Source organism: Vipera berus, assembly GCF_964194415.1.
Source record: "Vipera berus genome assembly, chromosome: 15".
Lineage (NCBI taxonomy): Eukaryota > Metazoa > Chordata > Lepidosauria > Squamata > Viperidae > Vipera > Vipera berus.
Genome location: NC_138218.1, coordinates 9,494,314 through 9,513,691, shown reverse-complemented (window position 1 = coordinate 9,513,691; position 19,378 = coordinate 9,494,314). Strand labels below are relative to the sequence as shown.

Sequence of the window (19,378 nt, the reverse complement as noted above, 5' to 3'; positions counted from 1 at the left end):
GTTGCAGTTTCCACCAATCATCTGATGCTTCTGGGAAGCCAGGAAAAACACCACTGGGCTTTTCCACCACCAGGTTGTGTGTGGTGGACCGGAACTGGATGCTGTGTGCTTGTGTGTGTGTGTGTGTGTGTGTGAGAGAGAGAGAGAGAGAGAGAGAGAGAGAGATTTGTGCTTTGTCTTGCAACAAAGACTGAGGCCTGGAAAAAAAAAGCCATTCAGTCATCTCCATCCAGGATCCTTTTTTAAACTCATTATTTTTAGAGCCTTTTTAATCAGCCACAGCTGAACAAAATCGGAAATACTTAGAGCTTCTGGTTTGTTTTCCTTTTAAGCCTTTCAACATTGGAATAGCCAGAGAGTTGGGGGTGGAGAGAACCCCCCCCCCTTCAGCCCCATGGCTTGCTTTCCCTCTTCCCCATCTGGGGGACAAACTTAGACACAGGCCAACTTCTGAAGCTACCATAGGGGGGGGATGGAAAAAAAAGAAATCTGGTTTTAAGCTGAATTAACCAAGGCGGGAATTGTTCGCTGACGAGTCAAGAAAAATGACATAAAGTCGTCAAGTCTGGCAGGGACCTCAAAGGTCTTCTAATCTGACCCCTTTGGCAGGAGACCTCACACCATTCTGTCAAATGGTTGTCCCGTCTCTTCTTAAAAACCTCCAGGGTTGGAGCGCCCACGACCTCTGAAGGCAAGCTATTGAATTAATTGTCAGGAAATTTTCTCCTTCGTTCCGTGATAAGCTTCCATCCGTCGCTTCTTGTCCTGCCCTCAGGCGCTTTGGGAATAAGTTGACCCCCTCTTCTTCTTTGGGGCAGCCCTTCAAAATTTTGGAAGACTGCTATCACCTCACCCTTGCGCCTTCTTGTCTGAGCTAGACGTACCCATTTCCTTCCACCGTTCTTCTTCTTCGTTTGTTTTGGCCTCCAGGCCCTTTTATCATCCTTGTTGATCTTCTCTGCACTCTTTCTAGAGTCTCAATGTCTATTTTTTTTTTTTGCATTGTGGCAAGCAAGACTGGATGCACTATTCCCAGGGTGGTCTCCTTGGGCTGGACTAGAACAGGGGTCCCCAAACCCTGGTCCGTTGGACCGGCACTGGGCCATGGCATGCCAGCAACCGGTCTGCACAAACAAGCAAAGCCCCATCCGCATGATGCAGGCAGCACACAAAACCACGCACCACACACACCTGGTCTGTGGAAAAAGCTCTCTCCACGGAACCCTGGTGCCCAAAAGGTTGGGGACCTCTGAGCTAGAACAACTTCAAGGTCCTCTTTCACCCCTGTGAGTCTATGATTCTTTCTTTCTGAGTAACGCATATGTTGAAGGAGCAATCAGCAGGTTACTGGGTGTAACCAGCTATTTGTTCCCTTAACAACAAGGACTGTGTTTCCTTAAATTACAAGGCTGTGTCTCCAGATAAACTTTTACTGCTCACGCCTGGAGGTATTGTAAGAGGATCCATTGCTGGCAAGATCTTTTGGCAAAAGCAGGGCCCATAAAGGCTGCCAAATCAGACTGTCAGGTTTCCTCGCACCGTTTGCAATTGTGTGTACTCGCCCTCGCAAATGGCCCATGTCGGCATATAGGGCAGTCCTCAATTTGCAACCGTTCGTTTAGTAACCGAATAATGGAATAACAGAATCGGAAGGCACCTTTGCAGGTCTTCTGGTCCAAGCAGGAGACCCTCTAACATTTCAGGCTAGTGGCCGTCCAGTCTCAAAACAAGAGGAGGGGGGGGGATTGCATCGAAGCCACGCAAGGGGGGGGGACCTCCTTCCCTGACCCAGTTGCGTATTTTGCAACGTGCGAAACGGAGAGATCTGCTTTGGAAGAACGGGTGCCCTGGCTTTCTGATTTGGCACGGCTGAAACTTGAAAGCTGCAGGATTCTATTTGGATCTGCTCTGAAGATTTCCTCCCCGTTTCTGTGCCGACTGTGAAAGGTTTGGGCCTATGTTTGAAATTGGAGAGGCCGGCCCTCCCAGATGCGGTTGCCTTCCAGATGTGCCGGATTCAAGCCTTCCAGATTTCTTGGCATCCTGGAGCCCGCACACCTGGAGGGTCGCCAAGTGTGGTTTAAGATTCTCCCTCTAGATTTCGGCGGGCAGGATAACAAGAGTTGGAAGGGACCTTGGAGGTCTTCTAGTCCAACCCCCTGTTCAAGCAGGAGGCCCTAACCCCATTCCAGACAAATTTAAGATTTAAGATTTATTGAGATTTTTATACCGCCCTTCTCCCAAAGGGACTCAAATGGCTGTCCAGTCTCGTCTTTAAAACCTCCAGTGATGGAGCAGCCACAACTTCTGGTGGCAAGTCGTTCCACCGATTAATTGTCCTCACAATTAAATAAAACTCTCCTTAATTCTAAGTTGCTTCTCCCCTTGATTAAATTTCCGTCTATTGCTTCTCGAACTGATCTCGGGTGCTTTGGATAAATAGGTTGACTCACCCAATGTCTCACCTACCGACAGTAACTTTGGTCTCCGTTGTGGCCGTAAAGCGAGGAATGCTTGTAATCCCACAGCCCCTTTTTTATTACTTTCTCTTTAGAAAACCAGTCCTAGCCCCCTTTCCTTTCCGCCAATGGAACACGGGCGATTAAAAGCAGAATACTTTTTTATTATTATTTTTGTAAATTCCTTGGCACTCGTTTGCTACGAAATTCTTTTCTTCCTCCCTTCGCAAGGCGCAAGTTTATTGTTTCCGAGGAAGCAAACGTCCCTCGCAATGTAAGCCAGATGTGTAGAGATCTGGGCTGTGGGGTGGGGTGGGGTGGGTGGTGGGTGGGGGTCAGGTCTGGAATTTAAGGGCCTTTGCAGCAAATGTTTCAGGCCCGACTGTGGGCCTGCCAGGCAGCTGCCGACCCCACCACGCCCCACCGTGCCGTTGTTTGGTTGGAGAAATGCAAAGCCTGCGGTTCATCAGCAGCCTGGGTGGGTAGGTGGGTTGCATTGCCAGGATGCCACGATTCCCTTCTCACGCCTGCTCCTTTTCAAACAGCCTCATGCCACCTGCCCTGATGAGTGGCGATCTTGTGGGTTGTGGTTTCCTCCTCCCCCCCCCTGCTTCTACTGCTCCCTGGTTCACAATGCTTCAGCAATTGGGAGGAAGAGGCAGAATGAAAGGAGGGAGAAATGAAAGACAATGAGCGATTGTCCCCACGTTTTTGATTGGCTGTGTTGTGGATTTAATCCTTGATGCTGGAACGACGTTAAACGGGGTTACCCCCGTTCACTGACACACACACACACACACACACCACGTTTTCCCAGCTCGCAACCCGGAATGAGCGGACGGGGCCACAATAGGCTTCTGTTTCTCTGACTCATCCAGCGACGGATGGGCGCTCCGAATTGGCTGCCTTGCAGCCAGAGAGCTAGCGGGCACAGGTGCCAAGTTCGAAGCCGGGCGTGACACGACCGGAGGACTCCTTTTGGAGGGTGCGAAGGGCAGGTGTCCAAGCAAACAGCACAGCCATTATTGAAAACGTTCCTCACAGTGGATAAGTCCCCTTGGGGCATTGTGGATAATTTAATTGGGCAGCGCCAGGCATTGTGGGGGAAAATGTAGGGGGATTATGGGTGAATGAAGCCGGTGGCTGAATGGAATACTTAGGCTCCTGTTACATTAACTGGGAAATAGAGCCTCAAGATCTAGAACGTCAAGGTAGAGACCCACTGAGGCCTTTTCTAACAATTCTGGATTACCCCAGAATTGTGTATTGTGCTTAGATGGCTGCAATTATCTCACTGCCTCTCTTTTTATATCATTATTTATATTTTTATTTCTTTTCTGTTGATCCTCTTGGAGGCTAAAGCATACGACGAGCTGTTGAGAAAGCTAGCTATTCTAGTCTAACGAAGAGAAGGACCAGGGGGTACACGAGAGCAGTCTTCCAATATTTGAGGAGCTGCCGCAGAGAAGAGGTGGGCCAAACTATTCTCCAACGCACCCAGAAGAAGGCAGGACAAGAAGCAACAGATGGAAACTCGTCAAGGAGAGAGAAGCAACCTGGAACTAAGGAGAAAAATCCTGACAGTGAGAACAATTAATGACTTGCCTCCAGAAATGATGGGTGCTCCATCACTGGAGGCTTTCGAGAAGAGGTTGGACAACTCTTTGAGTGGGATACAGGTGGTGGTAGAGAGGTAGTGGGATGGGTCTCCTGTCTAGAATATGAGGTTGGATTAGAAGACCTCTGAGGTCCCTTCCTGTAGAGGACAGGAAGGCCTGGAGGAACGTTGTCCATGGGGTCGCGATGGGTCGGACACGACTTCGCAACTAACAGCGAGGTCCCTTCCAGGTCCCTTCCAGGGATTATGTTCTAAGTCTCTTCCTAGTTGTGATTAGGCTGAAAGAAGAAAGAGAAACATGCAGACCAAACCCAAAGAGGCTTTTCCAAAAGGCAACCGGACTTGGGTTTTCCCTGAAGACCTTTCGCTTCTTCTCCAAGAAGCTTCTTCGGTTTGGACTGAAAGTTTCTTGGATGAGAAAGCGAAACGTCTTCAAGGCAAAACGAAGATCTGGGCTCAGCCAAAGATTTGTCCAAAAGGGCTTGGCATTTTCTCAATCGCCCCAAGCGGATGAGATCTGGGAACAGACCAGGCAGAAAAGTCAATTCTCTGAATTGGTTATTTGGGTTTTCCATTGTTAATCAGTTATTTTATCTACGCTCAAAGTTAGGCCATGTGTCCAGCTTTGGCAGCCGTGATGGCGAAAGGAGAAGTCCGTCTATTCTCCGGGCTTTCCGTAAACATTTTTGTTTAAAATCTTCCAAGAAACGGTGTATAAGATATTCAAGGAAATTTCCAAGCATGGGTGTTTTTAATTGCCCCTTTGTTGCGCCTCTTAACAAAGTGAGCAATTGTGTCTCTTTTTAACTCCCAGCTCTTTTACGGTTATCAATTAAATCCTGCCTTGATTGTTTATTGATTGATCGCTTTATTGGTTTTAATTGAGGATCCGAAGTATTTGCAAGTTGCTTCCTTGTTGGAAATGTTCCAAACTAGCGGTATGTGTATGTGCGTGTGTGCGCGCGCGCGTGTGTGGTTTCCAACCTTCTTTTTTTGCAGCAGTTGTAAAAATGTTAACTAAAAAGGCTAAATTAAAAAGTACGAGAGGGAATTAAGCGGCAGCAAAGTCCAATAAAAGCAGCGTTTTTGAGAGAGGGATAAAAAAAAATATCAATCTGGCTGGATTGGGCATTTAGTTAAGTTCCAGATTTGAGTCACCTGTTCTGTGCAGGATATGGGCCACCTAGTTCTATAGATCTGGGTGGGTTCCAACCTCCAGCATCCTCTGCCTCGGGAGATATAGGATTTGTAGTTCCACAGTAATATGGTCTTACGGATAATCGTAGGTTTGAGGTTTATGCAAGGCTCTAGTCCTTAAGGGGAGTGGGCGCTAAGTTCCTGGGCCCTGATTGCATGCAAATATTTGGGCATTCCTCCTCTGACTGTGCATTTCAGGAAATTCTTAAGTTTTTACTCCTTAGTTACAATGACTAGGTTTCACAAATTGTGGCTCATTAAAATTCTAGCCCTCAGTTTTTACAATTACTAAGTTCAGGTTTCTAGTCCTTAGTTATTGCATTTGCTCAGTTCCATAAACTTCTTCATCAAGGTTCTAGCCCTTAGTTTTTGCAATTACCAGCTTCCACGCGTCAGATGTCATCCAGGTTTCTAGTCCATAGTTTACACAATTGCTAGCTTCCCCAGGCAATATGTCATCTTGTTTCTAGTGGTCACAATGAGTAGGTTCCACAAACGGTGTTTCATCAAGGTGCTAGTCCTTAGTGCTCACAATTAGCAGGTTCCGTAAACTGTGTTTCATCAAGTCCTGAGTGGCTGCATAAATGAAAAGGAACGATACCCTTAATTTTGTTAGCGCAAAACATTTCCTGCAATCGCATAATCCATCAGGGCTGTGGATTGCGTCTTTGCATCTCCTGATAAAAACACCGTGTTTAAAAAATGAAAAATAAATTTGAACGTAATAAATGCATGAATATACGGGAGAGAATTCACTGTTCTTGTATGCTGGAAATTTATCAGCTGCTAGAAATCTGAGGGTATGGCGTTGATTTCTGGAATCTGGTGCCCACCTTGACTGTCCCAGGGTCATCTGGCAGGAGCGGCCATTGGCCAGATTCAGGCTACAGAAGGGCTCTTAAGAGATCCTCTAGTCCAGCCCCGGGTCGCAGAGCCCCGGGGTCACGTGATTTCCCCTTTTTGCGACCTTCTTACCATGGGGAAGCCAGATTCACTTAACAGCCGGGTTACTAACCGAACCGCCGCAGTGATTCACTTAACGGCCGTGGCAAGGAAGGCGGTAAAATGGGAATGGGAATCCGTCGCGGTCGTAAGCCGAGGACCCCCTGTATTTGTTGTCGTTCCTTTTAAGACTTTCATCCAGAGAGAACAAAAGTGGATTCTGTGAATTGGGAGTTTTGAGGGGGTTTTGGTGTGGGTTTTTTTTTTCCATTCTGCTTTGTTGACTCATGGACTTTTTAGCTGATGCAGCAGAGCTGCAGATGTTCGCCGAAGTTCTTTTCCTTTCTTTGTGAGAAGAAACCAAGATAGGCTGGAGGGATGTGAGTTAAATGCGTGCCAAACTTAAGGTGGTCCTTTTGCGAAACCGAACACTTGTTTTATGTCCAGGACCGCTAACTTACTTTTTTCAAAACAAAAAACAACCCGGAGTTCCTAAAGTAAACCAAGAGAGTTGCATCAAACTGCTGGAGAAATATATTTCTTTTATTTTCATTTTGTTCCAGGCAGCAAACTCTGCTTCTTCCTTCAGTCTTTCCCAGAAGCGAATGCAAAGAACTGAAATTATCTTGAAGGCCACTGAGTAATAATAATAATAATAATAATAATAATAATAATAATAATAATAATAATAATAATAATAATAATAATAATAATAATAATAATAAAAAAATACAAATGCCTTTAACATTATTAAACAACATCTGTCCGTCCCAGGTCCTTGGGAAGGACTCCGTAGGGGGACACAAAATGCTATTATATCCAGCCAAAACATCTCACTGACTTTGTGACCAGCCATAATAATAATAATAATTTGAAATAGAAGGTATGGGATTTTTTAAATTATTATTATTTATTTTTTTTGCAGTCGGGGAATCACGAGGCATGTGGGACTGCAATGCCCATCAGGCTGAGCTGCTTGCCGTGATGGTTTTTAACCTTGTGAGAATCCTCTTCTCTCTTTCGTGCAATTAGACATGGAGATGACCCTGCCCGCCTGGTGTTGGGTGTTTGTTTGTTTTTTAAAAAACAAAGCTTCTAGCCCTCAAGGCTGAAGATCTTAAGGTTTGAAATTGCAGACCTGACCGAAGGAAATGAGCAGCTGCAGAAGCTTAAAAATAAGCCCCTTGCACGGTTTCCTCCACTCTTACGATGAGTTTGTGTGCCTGGAGCGTTGTGAAAGGACCTAAAAATACCGTAGCCGGAGTAACACCAAAGAAAGAACACAATTATATAACAGGAACGGAAGGTGGTTGAATAATAGGAAATTGTGATTCATTTTAAGACTTCTCTTTAGACAAATCTAACCCCCTCCCCCTCTTCTCTCTCCTTTTCTCTTCCAAAATACGTATTTTGTTTGGGTTTTCTGTGCGCGCATAGGGAGGCTGTGCGATCTTATTGCAAGCTCTGAGTTCGAAAACGGGAGGAAGATAAGCCCTCGACTTAGCAGCCTTTGGTTTGAGCAGCTGTTCTAAGGGCACTGGGAAAAAAAAGGGAATTGCAACTAGTTCTCCTACTTAACGACCGTCGCAGCCTTCCCCAGAGTCACCTGATTTACATTCCGGACGCTTGGCAACTGACTCGTATCTACGACGGTCGCAGAGCTCCTGGGGTCCCGTGCTCCCCTTTTGCGACCGTCCGACAAGCAAAGTCAATGGGTGAAGCCAGATTCACTTAACAGCCGGGTGGTAAGCCGAAGACTGCCTGTATTTAGTCCATCTGCGCTGCAGCGCTGGTCCCCCACCCCAAAAGTGGCATTTGCAGGACGTTCTCCCTTTCCTCCTTCCACACTAACAACAACCCTGCTGGGTAGGCTAGGCAGGACACACACACACACACACACACCCCGGACCGTGCCTGAAGTTGCCCAGCAAATTTTTCAGTGAGGTGAGAAAGCTGAACCTCCGGCTTTACGCGACCAAACCCAGCCCCATCATCCCTTCCGCACAGCCACCAGCCTCTCGCGATTCAGCATGTCAGTCAGGGATTTTTGGCTGCAGATTCTCAGCATCCATCCATCCATCCTGCCAAAATTTAGATATTAAGCAGGTAGATGCGAGGCGGGGAGGTTTTAAGTAACTTCTGGACAGAATTACGGGCCCCTCCGTCCATTAGCCTGGGTCATCGTGGGCCTGAGTCATCAAAAACACATTACGAAATGCGATGGCACTCCGGGCGGCCAAAGAAGCACTTAAGGAAAATTATTTTTATAATATTGATGACTCTTGTGCTGCAAGGCGATCTTGCAGATCCTGTCTCGAAGCGCCCCGGAAAGATTCAGAGTTAGCCTCCGTTTCGTTTAGTTGGCTGTCCAAAGTTACAACGGTGGCACTGACCCACTCGCCAAAACCGGTGTGCCCGGTGTGATCCAGAGGTCAGCCCTGTCACGTGCCAGGCCCTGACTCTTGTGTCAGCTTCTCCAAACTCTTTCTTCGGCCTGGGCTGCGGACGCCGAGAACTTTCTCCTTTCTCCGTGAAACTGAATCAGCTTTTTTTTTTGGGGGGGGGGGGAAACGGGGAAGGAAATTGAGGGCACGCACTCAGCAAACTGGGGCATTCCTTCTTCCGGCGTCACAGCCTCGTGAGCCTATAGCTGAATCTGCAGTTGTCAGGTTTCCATTCCTGATTCATCCTTTCTTGATAAGGCTTGCGGTGTCCTCTTCAAATCACCCAGACATAAATCATCGTCTTTTTCCCCCGTCTGCTGAATGCAAAACGTTCCCACCCCAACTCTTGTTCCAGGAGTTGGCACTTTTGTTTCTGCTGAAAAAAAAAACCAAAAAAACCACACATTACACTTCTGCAGACGTTGGCGTCTTTGTAGGCAACCATTTCCAGGAATGACGGGGGTGAAAACTTAGGAGGAATTGAATTAGAAGGGAAAGCCGATGAACGAAATGATGACTTTATTTTACTGTCACTGGGGTGATTCTTGGGTAGTCCTGAGTCAGCTTGAGTCGTGATCAACGCGGGGATCCACGGAAGTTCCCTGGGGTTTGATCGTGTTGGGATCGTTTTGGCCGAAGGAGATTTCGGACAGCCATCTGTTTGTGCAAAGGGGCGCCTAAGAAACAGCTGCTGAGTTGTTGTTTTTTTGCCCACAAAGGAATTGCGTAGAATTACACAGAATCCGAGGGCGGGAAGGCAACCTTGGAGGCCTTCTAGTCCAACCCCCCCTCTGCTCAAGCAGGACACTTGAGACAAATGTCTCTTCTTGAAAGCCTTCAGGGATGGAGCCTCCACAGCTTCTGGAGGCAGGTTGTTCCACTGGTTAGTTGTTCTAACTGTCAGGAAGTTCCTCCTTAGTTCTAGGTTGCTTCTCTCCTTGACTAGTTTCCATCCGTTGCTTCTTGTCCTGCTTTCAGGTGCTTTGGAGAATAGCTTGACTCCCTCTTCTTTGGGGCAGCCCCTCAAAGATTGCAAGACTACCATTATGTCACCCCCTAGCCCTTCTTTTCACCAGATTAGACATACCCAATTCCTGCAACCGTCCTTTGTGTGTTTTAGCTTCCAGCCCCCTGATCATCTTTGTTGCTCTTCTCTGCACTCTTTCTAGACTCTCAACATTTTTTTAATATTGCAGTGACCAGAACTGGACAGAGTATTCCCAGTATGGTCTTACCAAAGCAGGATAAAGGATAAAGTTCACATGATCTTTCTGCAGTTGGGAAGGAAGGAAGGAAGGAAGGAAGGAAGGAAGGAAGGAAGGAAGGAAGGAAGGAAGGAAGGAAGGAAGGAAGGAAGGAAGGAAGGGAGGGCCTTGCCACAGTTGTAACTTGGGGTTATCTTTTTCTGTACTTGAGGCAGCTTGTGTTGGAATGTGATCTCTGCAGGAATGTTTAATTCGAGCGGTTTAGAAAACAGGATTTCTTCTGCAACACAGCGTCGGGCTTTTAATCATCCGAAAGGAATTTCAGCGGCTTTCAAACAGGAATTAGTATGTCGAACCCGTCCTTTAGTCAGTGGAAATTGTACTTTTATACAGGGCTTTCCAGCGTTATCTAGTAGCAACGGGGACAGTGGGAGGGAAAGTAATATGAGATCCTGGCTTTTGATCAGGAGGGCAAAGAATGCGGATGGTTTTCTGGTGGACTCTGTGCCTCTGAAAAGCACAGGAGGACTTGGTTCAGGGACGGTAAAAGCTATTCAGAGGTTTCCAGGCCGTTAAGCAAAATAGTGTGTTTTCCCTGCCCCAAATTCCATATTGAAAGAAAGGGGGAAAAAATGAAAGGAAGGGAAGGAAGGGGGAAAAGGGAGGGAGGGAGGGAAAAGGCAAAAGAGAAGGAGGGAAGGAAGGAAGGAAGGAAGGAAGGAAGGAAGGAAGGAAGGAAGGAAGGTATAGAAAATATTTTGAGTGATTTGAAGAAAGGGAGGGAGGGAGAAACAAGAAAGAGGGAGGGATGGAAGGCAGGAGGGAAAGATAGAAAGAAAGGAATAGGAAAAGGAAAGAGAAAGAAAGAAAGAAAGGAAAGAAAGAAAGAGAAAGAAAGAAAGAAAGAAAGAAAGAAAGAAAGAAAGAAAGAAAGAAAGAAAGAAAGAAAGAGACATTATCCTAATAAGCTAGGATAAAAAGATGATTTTTTTTTTCTGGACTCACAGTGATCCAGAAATTTGGCTAAATCTGTGATGTAAGGGCCCATTTGAGATCGTATCTAGTCCACCCCAAGTTAGATCAACAAAGGAATGAAAAACATCCTCGTGATGCTGACAGCCCTGATATATTCACTCTTAGATTCTTTCTCCTTTGTTGTGAGGCTGGTGTTTTTGTCCATTGTTGTCCCTGTTTGGCACGACATGGCGGGTGGGGGGTGGGGGGGGGGAAGTGTGGATGGCAACGTCCGATCAGCAACTAATCCTGTTTAGGATCAGTTGTGTTTCTCTCGTTGCTGGGGACTACAGTTCCCATCATCCTCCCCTGCAGCAAAGGTATAGTTGCGGGCTGCCCCACCCCCATGTCCCCGAGGTAAATAACGTGGTCTCTAGGGCGAAATGAGCAGCATATAAGTTTAATAAATGAAACAAACTCTTCGTGTGTGAGAGAATTTTCTAGAGTGCCGGGTTATATCCAGGGCTGAGTTTTAACGGCTTAATTTATTTATTTATTTATTTAATTCCATTTATATCCCGCCCTTCTCTGAAGACTCAGGGCGGCTTACAAGCTTAGCAGTAGCCTTCATTCTATGTATATGCCTGCTTATTAGGGCTTTCGCCCCCCCCCCCAGCGGCATTATTACAAAGTCAGCTTAATTGCCCCCAACAATCTGGGTCCTCATTTTACCTACCTCGGAAGGATGGAAGGCCGAGTCAACCTTGAGCCTGGTGGGACTCGAACCTGCACTAATTGCAAGCAGCTGGTGTTCCTTAAGGAGGCATTAGCCCACTGCGCCACCAAGGCTCAGTCGTAAAATATATACATATTTTAAATTATATATGCACAGATGTGGGAGACACAAATATAAGATCTAATCTGAACAGCCTAAGCCAACTGATGAACAAAGAATAATTAAAGAGTCCTTGTTGCTAAGATTTTAGAAGTTACACTTCCTTATTCCATGGCCATATTGCTAGCAGAGGTGTTATAGTTATTAATTCCTAAAACCATGAGGCTGAACTAAATGTTTAATAAGCAGAATGCCCCTGGTGAAGAAGAAAGAGAAACGAGATGCAGTAAATGCTTGGAAGAAGGAGGGGGGGAGAAAAAGAAAGAAAGAAAGAAAGAAAAAAACCACACAATTGCACAATTTCAGAAACCCCCAGGGGAAAAGCAGACTCTGCCGAGTTTTGATCGCTTTTGCTCCATGTTTGGGTTGGGATATTTGTGCAATTGGGGACACCCCATCTTAACCCAAAGCTGGAGATCACACAGATATAGTCCTTGACTTTACAACCTTGCCTTGAGTGAACTTTCCCATTCCTTCGGTTCAAGTTTGACATTTTCCTGCCGTTTCTGGTTTCAGAGCTCAACTCAGGAGATCGGAGAAGAGTTTGAAGATGGCGTGATTTACAGTATTTCTCTCCGGAAAGTTCAGCTCCACCACACAGCGAACAAAGGCCAGCGCTGGCTGGGGGTAAGTTCCTTACCTTACAGGGGTGTAAGTAAAGAAACAGGTGTGTATGTGTGTGTGGGGGGGTGTCGGCATCGTTCCACAGACACGAAATGCCATTATCCCCTGCCCTTTGATTATTCTGTGTATTTCCGCAGGGCTGGGATTGTTCCCCTTGGATGGAAGTCAGTAATAATCACACAGGGGGTCCTCAGTTCACGACGACCTCGTTTAGCGACCGTTCGTAGCGAGGACACTTAATGACCAAGTTGCCGGTCCCCTTTATGGTGGCTAAATGAGGACTAATGCTAATACTATTAGTAATAATAAAGTTAAGCACGCATACTAAGGAAGCCCATGGATACAGAAGGAAAAAATCGTTCCCTTTACTCATAGTGGGAAGGAGTTATGGGAAAGCGAGGTTAACGTAAGAGTCTTCCGTGTCCGGTTGTGTCCTACTCCGAGGAGTAGTGCCTACCTCTGTTTCTTGGCCAAGACAGCCAGTGTTGTCCGAAGACAGTTTCCGTGCTCGTGGCACACAGAACGCTGTGACCTTCCAACCAAAGTGATACCTATTTATCTACTTGCAGTTGCATGCTTTCGAACTGCTAGGCCAGGAGCTGTAGCATGGGACGGGAACTCACCCAGTCGCGTGGCGCTCGGTTCTCGAACCCGGCCTTCCAGCTGACAAGTTCAGCACCTTTAACCGCTGAGCCATGGGGCCCCCATTGAGGATGCTCCTGGGGACTTTTATTTGGATTTTGCCCCCTCTGGCTGTTCTCCAGCCTTGAGGACTAGAAGCCTGTTTCTTTTGGTGCTGATAAGCTGGACCGACGGGTTATGGGGTTTCCTGCCTGAGCAGGGGGTTGGACTAGAAGACCTCCAAGGTCCCTTCCAACTCCGTTATTCCTGTTAAAGCTGGCATGATTACCCGAACGGCGGGTGGAAAACAGGCCGTTCCAGGTGGAGGCTTTTGCCCTGGAAGAAGGGTAACATCTGAGCTGGGTGTTCAGCCTCTCCTTTGTTAGGCAACGGAGGTGCGGCGTCTGCGAAGCCGGGGAAAACATTTCGAATATTGTAGGGGTGGTTCCGACGAGACGGAAAAAAGGCTAAGAGCCTGTTGTTTTTCTCTTCTCAAACTGTGCAAGCACAGCTGAGAAAGTATAGGGCTGGCAGGGAGCCAGAAGGAAGGCGTTGTTTTGATTTGGGCACAGCTCTCCAGCCGTTTAAAACACCCTGCCCTGCCCTGCAGAGTAGGACCAAGGGGTGTGCCTTGCATCTAGTCCTCGACTTACAACCGGAACCAGAGGTTCCGTCGCCGAGCAAGGCGGCGGTTAAGGGAGCCGTGTCAGATTTTACGACCTTTTTTTTTCTTTCTCTCTCTTTTTTTTTGCCACGGTCGTGAAGAAAATCCCCGCCGTTCTTAAGCGAATCGCGCGGACGTTAAAAAGCGAGTCCGGCTTCCCTCGTCGACTTTGCTTGCCGGGAGCCGGGGGGTGGGGGTAACGTTTGCAAATGGTGATCACGGGGGGACGCTGCAACCGGTTGCTTAAACAGCCGGGGTTTTGTTCGCGCGGAGATGCTGTGACGGCCGTAAGTGCGAGGACAAAGTCCTAAGTCAATTCTCTCAATGTGGCCGTAACTTCCAACGGTTGCAATTCGAGGAGTCCCTGCGTAATGTCGCTGGTTTCAAGGCTTCCGTCTCACGGCCCTTGGAACTCCCCTCCTCATGATTGTCCCTTTTCAGTTTGAGAACGAGTCGGCTTTAAACCTCTACGAGACGTGCAAAGTGCGGACGATCAAGGCCGGCACCCTGGAGAAGCTGGTGGAATACCTGGTCTCGGCGTTCAAAGGCAACGATTCCACCTACGTGACCATCTTCCTCTGCACCTACCGGGCCTTTGCCACCACCAAGCAGGTCCTGGATCTTCTCCTCAACCGGTAATCCTCCCTCCCTCCCTCCGGAAGGGAGGCAGGCTCCGCTTTGAGCAGCAGGGAGATGGGTCTTCTCTCCTGTGGCCTACCTGAAGGGGTTGGCGTTCTTCGGGGCTTCATTGACCCGGGAGAGGCAGTTGGCTTCCAGCACCTGGGTGTGTGTGTGTGCGTGGACTGGACAGTTGGATCTTGGAAGGATTTGAGTTTGGGAAATGGGTAGAAAATACGCATCCATCCATCGTCAAGCCTTCTTTCCTTCCTTCTCTCATCTCCCTTCCTTCTCTCACCTACCTTCCTTCCAAAAAGGAAGGACAATTAATTCCAAGAGAGGATGGATGGATGGATGGATGGATGGATGGATGGATGGATGGAAATTCCAAAAATGAATGAGAAAGAGGGAGGGAGGGAAGGAAAGAAGGAATCCTTGAAGCTTGCCTTCCTTCCTTCCTTCTTTCCTTCCTTCATTCCTTCCTTCCTTGCTTCCTTCCTTCCTTCCTTCCTTCCCTCCCTCCTTTCTCTCTTTCTTTTCCTTCCTTCCTTCCTTCCTTCCTTCCTTCCTTCCTTCCTTCCTTCCTTCCTCCTTCCCTCCCTCCTTTCTCTATCTTTCTTTTCCTTCCTTCCTTCCTTCCTTCCTTCCTTCCTTCCTTCCTTCCTTCCTTCCTTCCTTCCTTCCTCCTTCTCTCCCTCCTTTCTCTATCTTTCTTTTCCTTCCTTCCTTCCTTCCTTCCTTCCTTCCTTCCTTCCTTCCTTCCTTTCTTTTTCTCTCTCTCTCTTGCCTTCCTTTCTCTCTCTCCTCTTCCTTTCTGCTACTTCTTCTCCTCTCCCTCCACCTTTACCCGCCTGCCCATCCATCCATCCTTTCATGAAACGTATGTAAAACCTCAGAAATACGTTGGACTTGCTCTGTGGCATAAACCACTTCCGCCTCGGCAAAGGAGCTGATTCGGTTCCTCTGAAACAGTTTATCCCCAAACTTGTCTGACTGGTTATTGCTTTAGCTCCAGCCCCCCTCACCCCCCCCTCAAATGTTTGCTTACTTGTGGCGTCGGATCTTAACCCCTTCCCAATCTGGCCCAGTCCCACCTCTCAACCCGAGCTTATCTCCCAGGGGCACATATATATAAAGTAGCAGGAAGCTTTGCTTGAGTAACAAAAAGCTACTGTGTGCTAAGAAAGAAAGAAAGAAAGAAAGAAAGAAAGAAAGAAAGAAAGAAAGAAAGAAAGAAAGAAAGAAAGAAAGAAAGAAAGAAAGAAAGGAAGGAAGGAAGGAAGGAAGGAAGGAAGGAAGGAAGGAAGGAAGGAAGGAAGGAAGGAAGGAGGAGAGAGAGAGAGAAAGGAAGGAAGAAAAGAAAAAGAAAGAAAGAAAGAAAGAAAGAAAGAAAGAAAGAAAGAAAGAAAGAAAGAAAGAAAGAAAGAAAGAAAGTTTCGCATACCCATCCTTTTCTCCTTTTTTCTCTTCAGGTATGGGAAATTCAACCTCCAAGCCAACGGAGATCACCCCAGGCACGCAGTGGATGAGAAGCTGCAGTTGAAAAAGTAAGCCCCAGTTCGTATTGCCTCTCTTTCAAGTTTCTAGCCATCAAGATTTTTTCTAACACCCCAAAAAAAGAATTATGCTCGATTGTTTGTCCGGTATTAATCCTAGTGTCAATCTCTGCTTTTTTGCACGTGGATTGTCGGCAAGGACGTGTTTTGCTCCTTCTGTTTCCTTCTTGGCTTGTTGATTGTCTCTTTCCAGTGGTGTGTGTAGATGTTGTTGTTTTTTGTCGGTCGACGGCTGATTTGTCCGAGTGCCAAACTTCCAGGAGTTCCCTAGCACCTTTGCACTTAGCTTGGTCTGCGACACTCCAAATTTCCCAGGTGAAAATAGGGTTGGCCCTATATAAGCATAGCAAGCCCCCAGCTGCCCTCTAACACTGATGACGTTCCCTAGCTGGGTCATGAGACGTCTGCAAGAAAACCACCCAGCTCAGAGAGCCGCCAGGACCCCACAGTTCAACCCTGAGCAACCGATATCCTCTGTTTAATCAAGAAAGGTGGTGTCCCACGTTTTCTCCTCTTAGTCTCCTCCTCTTGATCCCCAGCACCATCTCATCCATCCTGGGAGCCTGGCTCGATCAATACTCCGAAGACTTCCGGAAGCCGCCGGACTACGCCTGCCTTAAGCAGCTGATCATTTACGTCCGGCTTAATATCCCCGGCTCGGATTTGGAGAGGCGAGCGCGAATCCTCTTCGCTCAGTTCCAGCAACAGGAGCGTGCCGAGGCTGAAACGGAAGGTGAGCCGAGTGCTACCTGTACCCCCTCGGATACCCCCAAATTCAGGCTGCCTGTTCTCGGCTTGGTTGCCAAGTTAAAAAATAAAATAAAATTAAATTAAAGAAGAAGAAGGGGGTGAAGTAGCTGTCATGTTTGGTCGACAACCTCCCAAACCTGAGTTAGTTTTCCTACAGCCTTTGCCATCTCCCGCGCCTGAACCTAGAAAACTAGGAAAGGGGTTCGTTGAGGACCTGGGTTAAGAAGGTTGTGAGAAGGGGGCATTGCTTAAGGCCTGGCTTTCCTCCTTTCCAGCCGTGGATCGTCCCAGTTGCCCTCTGAGGTTAGAGCAAGAAAATGGACTGAGCGAAGGCAAGTCGGAGTTCCTGTCTTTTCCTCCAGAGATGGCGGCTGAGCAGTTCACCCTAATGGATGCTGTAAGTCCCGACTAAGGCCCGCTGCCCTTCCGTTGGCTTCCGGCCCGTCTCCTCGGAGCTGATCCCCTCCCCTCCACTTTTTAACCCTTCCCAACCCAGGAGCTCTTCAAGAAAGTGGTCCCTTACCACTGCCTCGGTTGCATCTGGTCTCAGCGGGACAAGAAAGGGAAGGAGCATCTGGCGCCCAGCATCCGGGCCACCGTCTCCCAGTTCAACAGGGTCACCAACTGTGTCATTGCCACCTGCCTCGGGGACAGGACGCTGAAGGCCCAGCTGAGGGCCAGAGTGGTGGAGCGATGGATCGAAGTCGCCCGGGTAGGTGAAGGATCCGATCGGCTGATCTCTTTAAGACAAACCAAACACAAAAAACAATGATAGATCTGCAGGGGTCAGAACCGAACGTCAAAAGTCAAAAGACAGATACAGAGGATAGAAAAAAGAAAAAAAAAGTGAGAGGGAAGGGAAGGGAGGGAGGGAAAGAGAAAGATTAGAGATAGAGAAGACGGATTGGAGCTCGGAGAAAGGTTATAGAGAAGATAGATACAGACAGATGATAGACAAGGAACGAAGAAAACAGTTGCTGGAATTGGGGATGTGTAGTTTAACGAAGAGAAGGGTGAGGGGTGACATGATAGCAGTGTTCCAATATCTCAGGGGCTGCCCCAAAGAAGAGGCAGTCAAGCTATTCTCCAAAGCGCCTGAAAGCAGGACAAGAAGCAACAGATGGAAACTAGTCAAGGAGAGAAGCAACCTAGAACTAAGGAGAAACTTCCTGACAGTTGGAACAATTAACCAGTGGAACTGCCTGCCTCCAGAAGCTGTGAATGCTCCAACACTGGAGGTTTTTAAGAAGAGACTGGACAGCCATTTGCCTGAAATGGTATAGGGTTTCCTGCCTGGGCAGGGGGTTGGACTAGATGACCTCCAAGGTCCCTTCCAACTTATTATTATTATTATTATTGACTCAGCCTTCCATCCTTCCGAGGTAGGTAAAATGAGGACCCAGATTGTTGGGGGCAATTAAGCTGACTTTGTAATAATGCCGCTTGGGGGTGTGTGTGAAAGCCCTAATAAGCAGGCATATACATAGAATGAAGGCTATTGCTAAGCTTGTAAGCCGCCCTGAGTCTTCGGAAAAGGGCGGGATATAAATGGAATTAAAATAAATAAATAAAAATTATTATTAAAAGAAAAGAAGAAGACAAGTGGATAGGTAAACGGGTAGATCAAGATTACAGATCGAGAGAACAGATAGATGATAAATAGCACGGAGAAGATAGATTAGACGCACAGATAGAGTTTTGCTTACAATACAAGGGCTTCCGTAACAGGGAGATCTGAGCAGCTGCTGACCCCTGGCTTTTTTCCCTTCTGCAGGAATGCCGCATCCTCAAGAATTTTTCCTCCCTCCGAGCCATCCTTTCTGCACTCCAGTGCAACGCGGTTCACCGGCTGAAAAAGACGTGGGACGAGGTGTCGCGGTGAGTCCGAGGAGAAGGGAGAAAAAAAACCAACAAACCGCGTGGGTTTTACTGTTGGTTTAATGCTGGTTTAATCTTGACATTTTCCGTATGGTTGAATTAGCAGGAAGATCCCACCGAGGCTTCTTTTTAACCATCTGCGTTTAGAATGACTGAACGAATGAGTGAACGGATGAAGAAATAAATAAATAAAAAATGTACCGAAGAGCATGAAATTGCAGTTAGGTTTCCCCCCACCCCTGAAAATTTGCTTTCTATCCAACTTGCTGGCTTGGCAGCCAAGTGGAATTTCTAACGGGATGGAAACTTTAATTTTAATGGAGATTTTAGTTCGGGGGAGAACTGGACTGCTTTCAGATCAATTTTAAGTATGTGTGAAGGACTGAACTTCTTTCCTTAGCTGACTTTCACCTACAGGGAAATGTTTTGGAAACAAAGCTAACCAGTCTCCAAGCAGGAAGCCTGCAGAGTTATTTGTCAAATTAAAATCCTTTTTCCTGAGACAATGTTTCCAAAGGTTTTGGTGGGTGGATATTGAAACATTTAATTGCAAAAGGGAAATCAACATTATTTTCTTAAAAAATAAATGCTGACTTCCCTTTGCAATTCAATGTTTCAATATCCAGCCCACAAAAACATTTGCCTTCTATTCCTTTTTATTTTTTATTTTTTGCAATTTAGGGTTCTCTGTATTTTCAACTGCAATCATAACTCTGCCGACAGGAAAAAAAAAAGAGAGAGAGTTACGTTTGCATATCTGCAGACTTTTTTTTTTACAAGAATCCGATGCTCCTGAGCTTCATTACTATTCCTTAATTTTGTTTCAGGATGCCGGGACGGTTGTTAAGTTTAAAAATTGGTCCTAAAATCCCTTTTTCAGTGCCGTTGTAACTTTGAACGGTCGCTAAATGAATTTGAGGGAAAGAGAGAGAGAGCTGGATGGAATAAAGATG

The 19,378-nt window shown here is 47.0% G+C and overlaps 1 protein-coding gene across 3 annotated transcripts in view; it reads left to right on the top strand.

Moving 5' to 3' along the window:
* RALGDS (ral guanine nucleotide dissociation stimulator) overlaps positions 1 to 19,378 on the top strand; it is a 55,760-nt gene that overhangs the window by 26,156 nt on the left and 10,226 nt on the right. For all 3 annotated transcript variants that reach the window (XM_081340015.1, XM_081340013.1, XM_081340014.1), the window contains exons 2-8: positions 12,231 to 12,341; positions 14,065 to 14,258; positions 15,714 to 15,788; positions 16,337 to 16,530; positions 16,823 to 16,944; positions 17,044 to 17,259; positions 18,322 to 18,425. In XM_081340015.1, the coding sequence (XP_081196141.1) occupies positions 12,231 to 12,341; positions 14,065 to 14,258; positions 15,714 to 15,788; positions 16,337 to 16,530; positions 16,823 to 16,944; positions 17,044 to 17,259; positions 18,322 to 18,425 (1,016 nt within the window). The remainder of the gene's footprint in view (positions 1 to 12,230; positions 12,342 to 14,064; positions 14,259 to 15,713; positions 15,789 to 16,336; positions 16,531 to 16,822; positions 16,945 to 17,043; positions 17,260 to 18,321; positions 18,426 to 19,378) is intronic.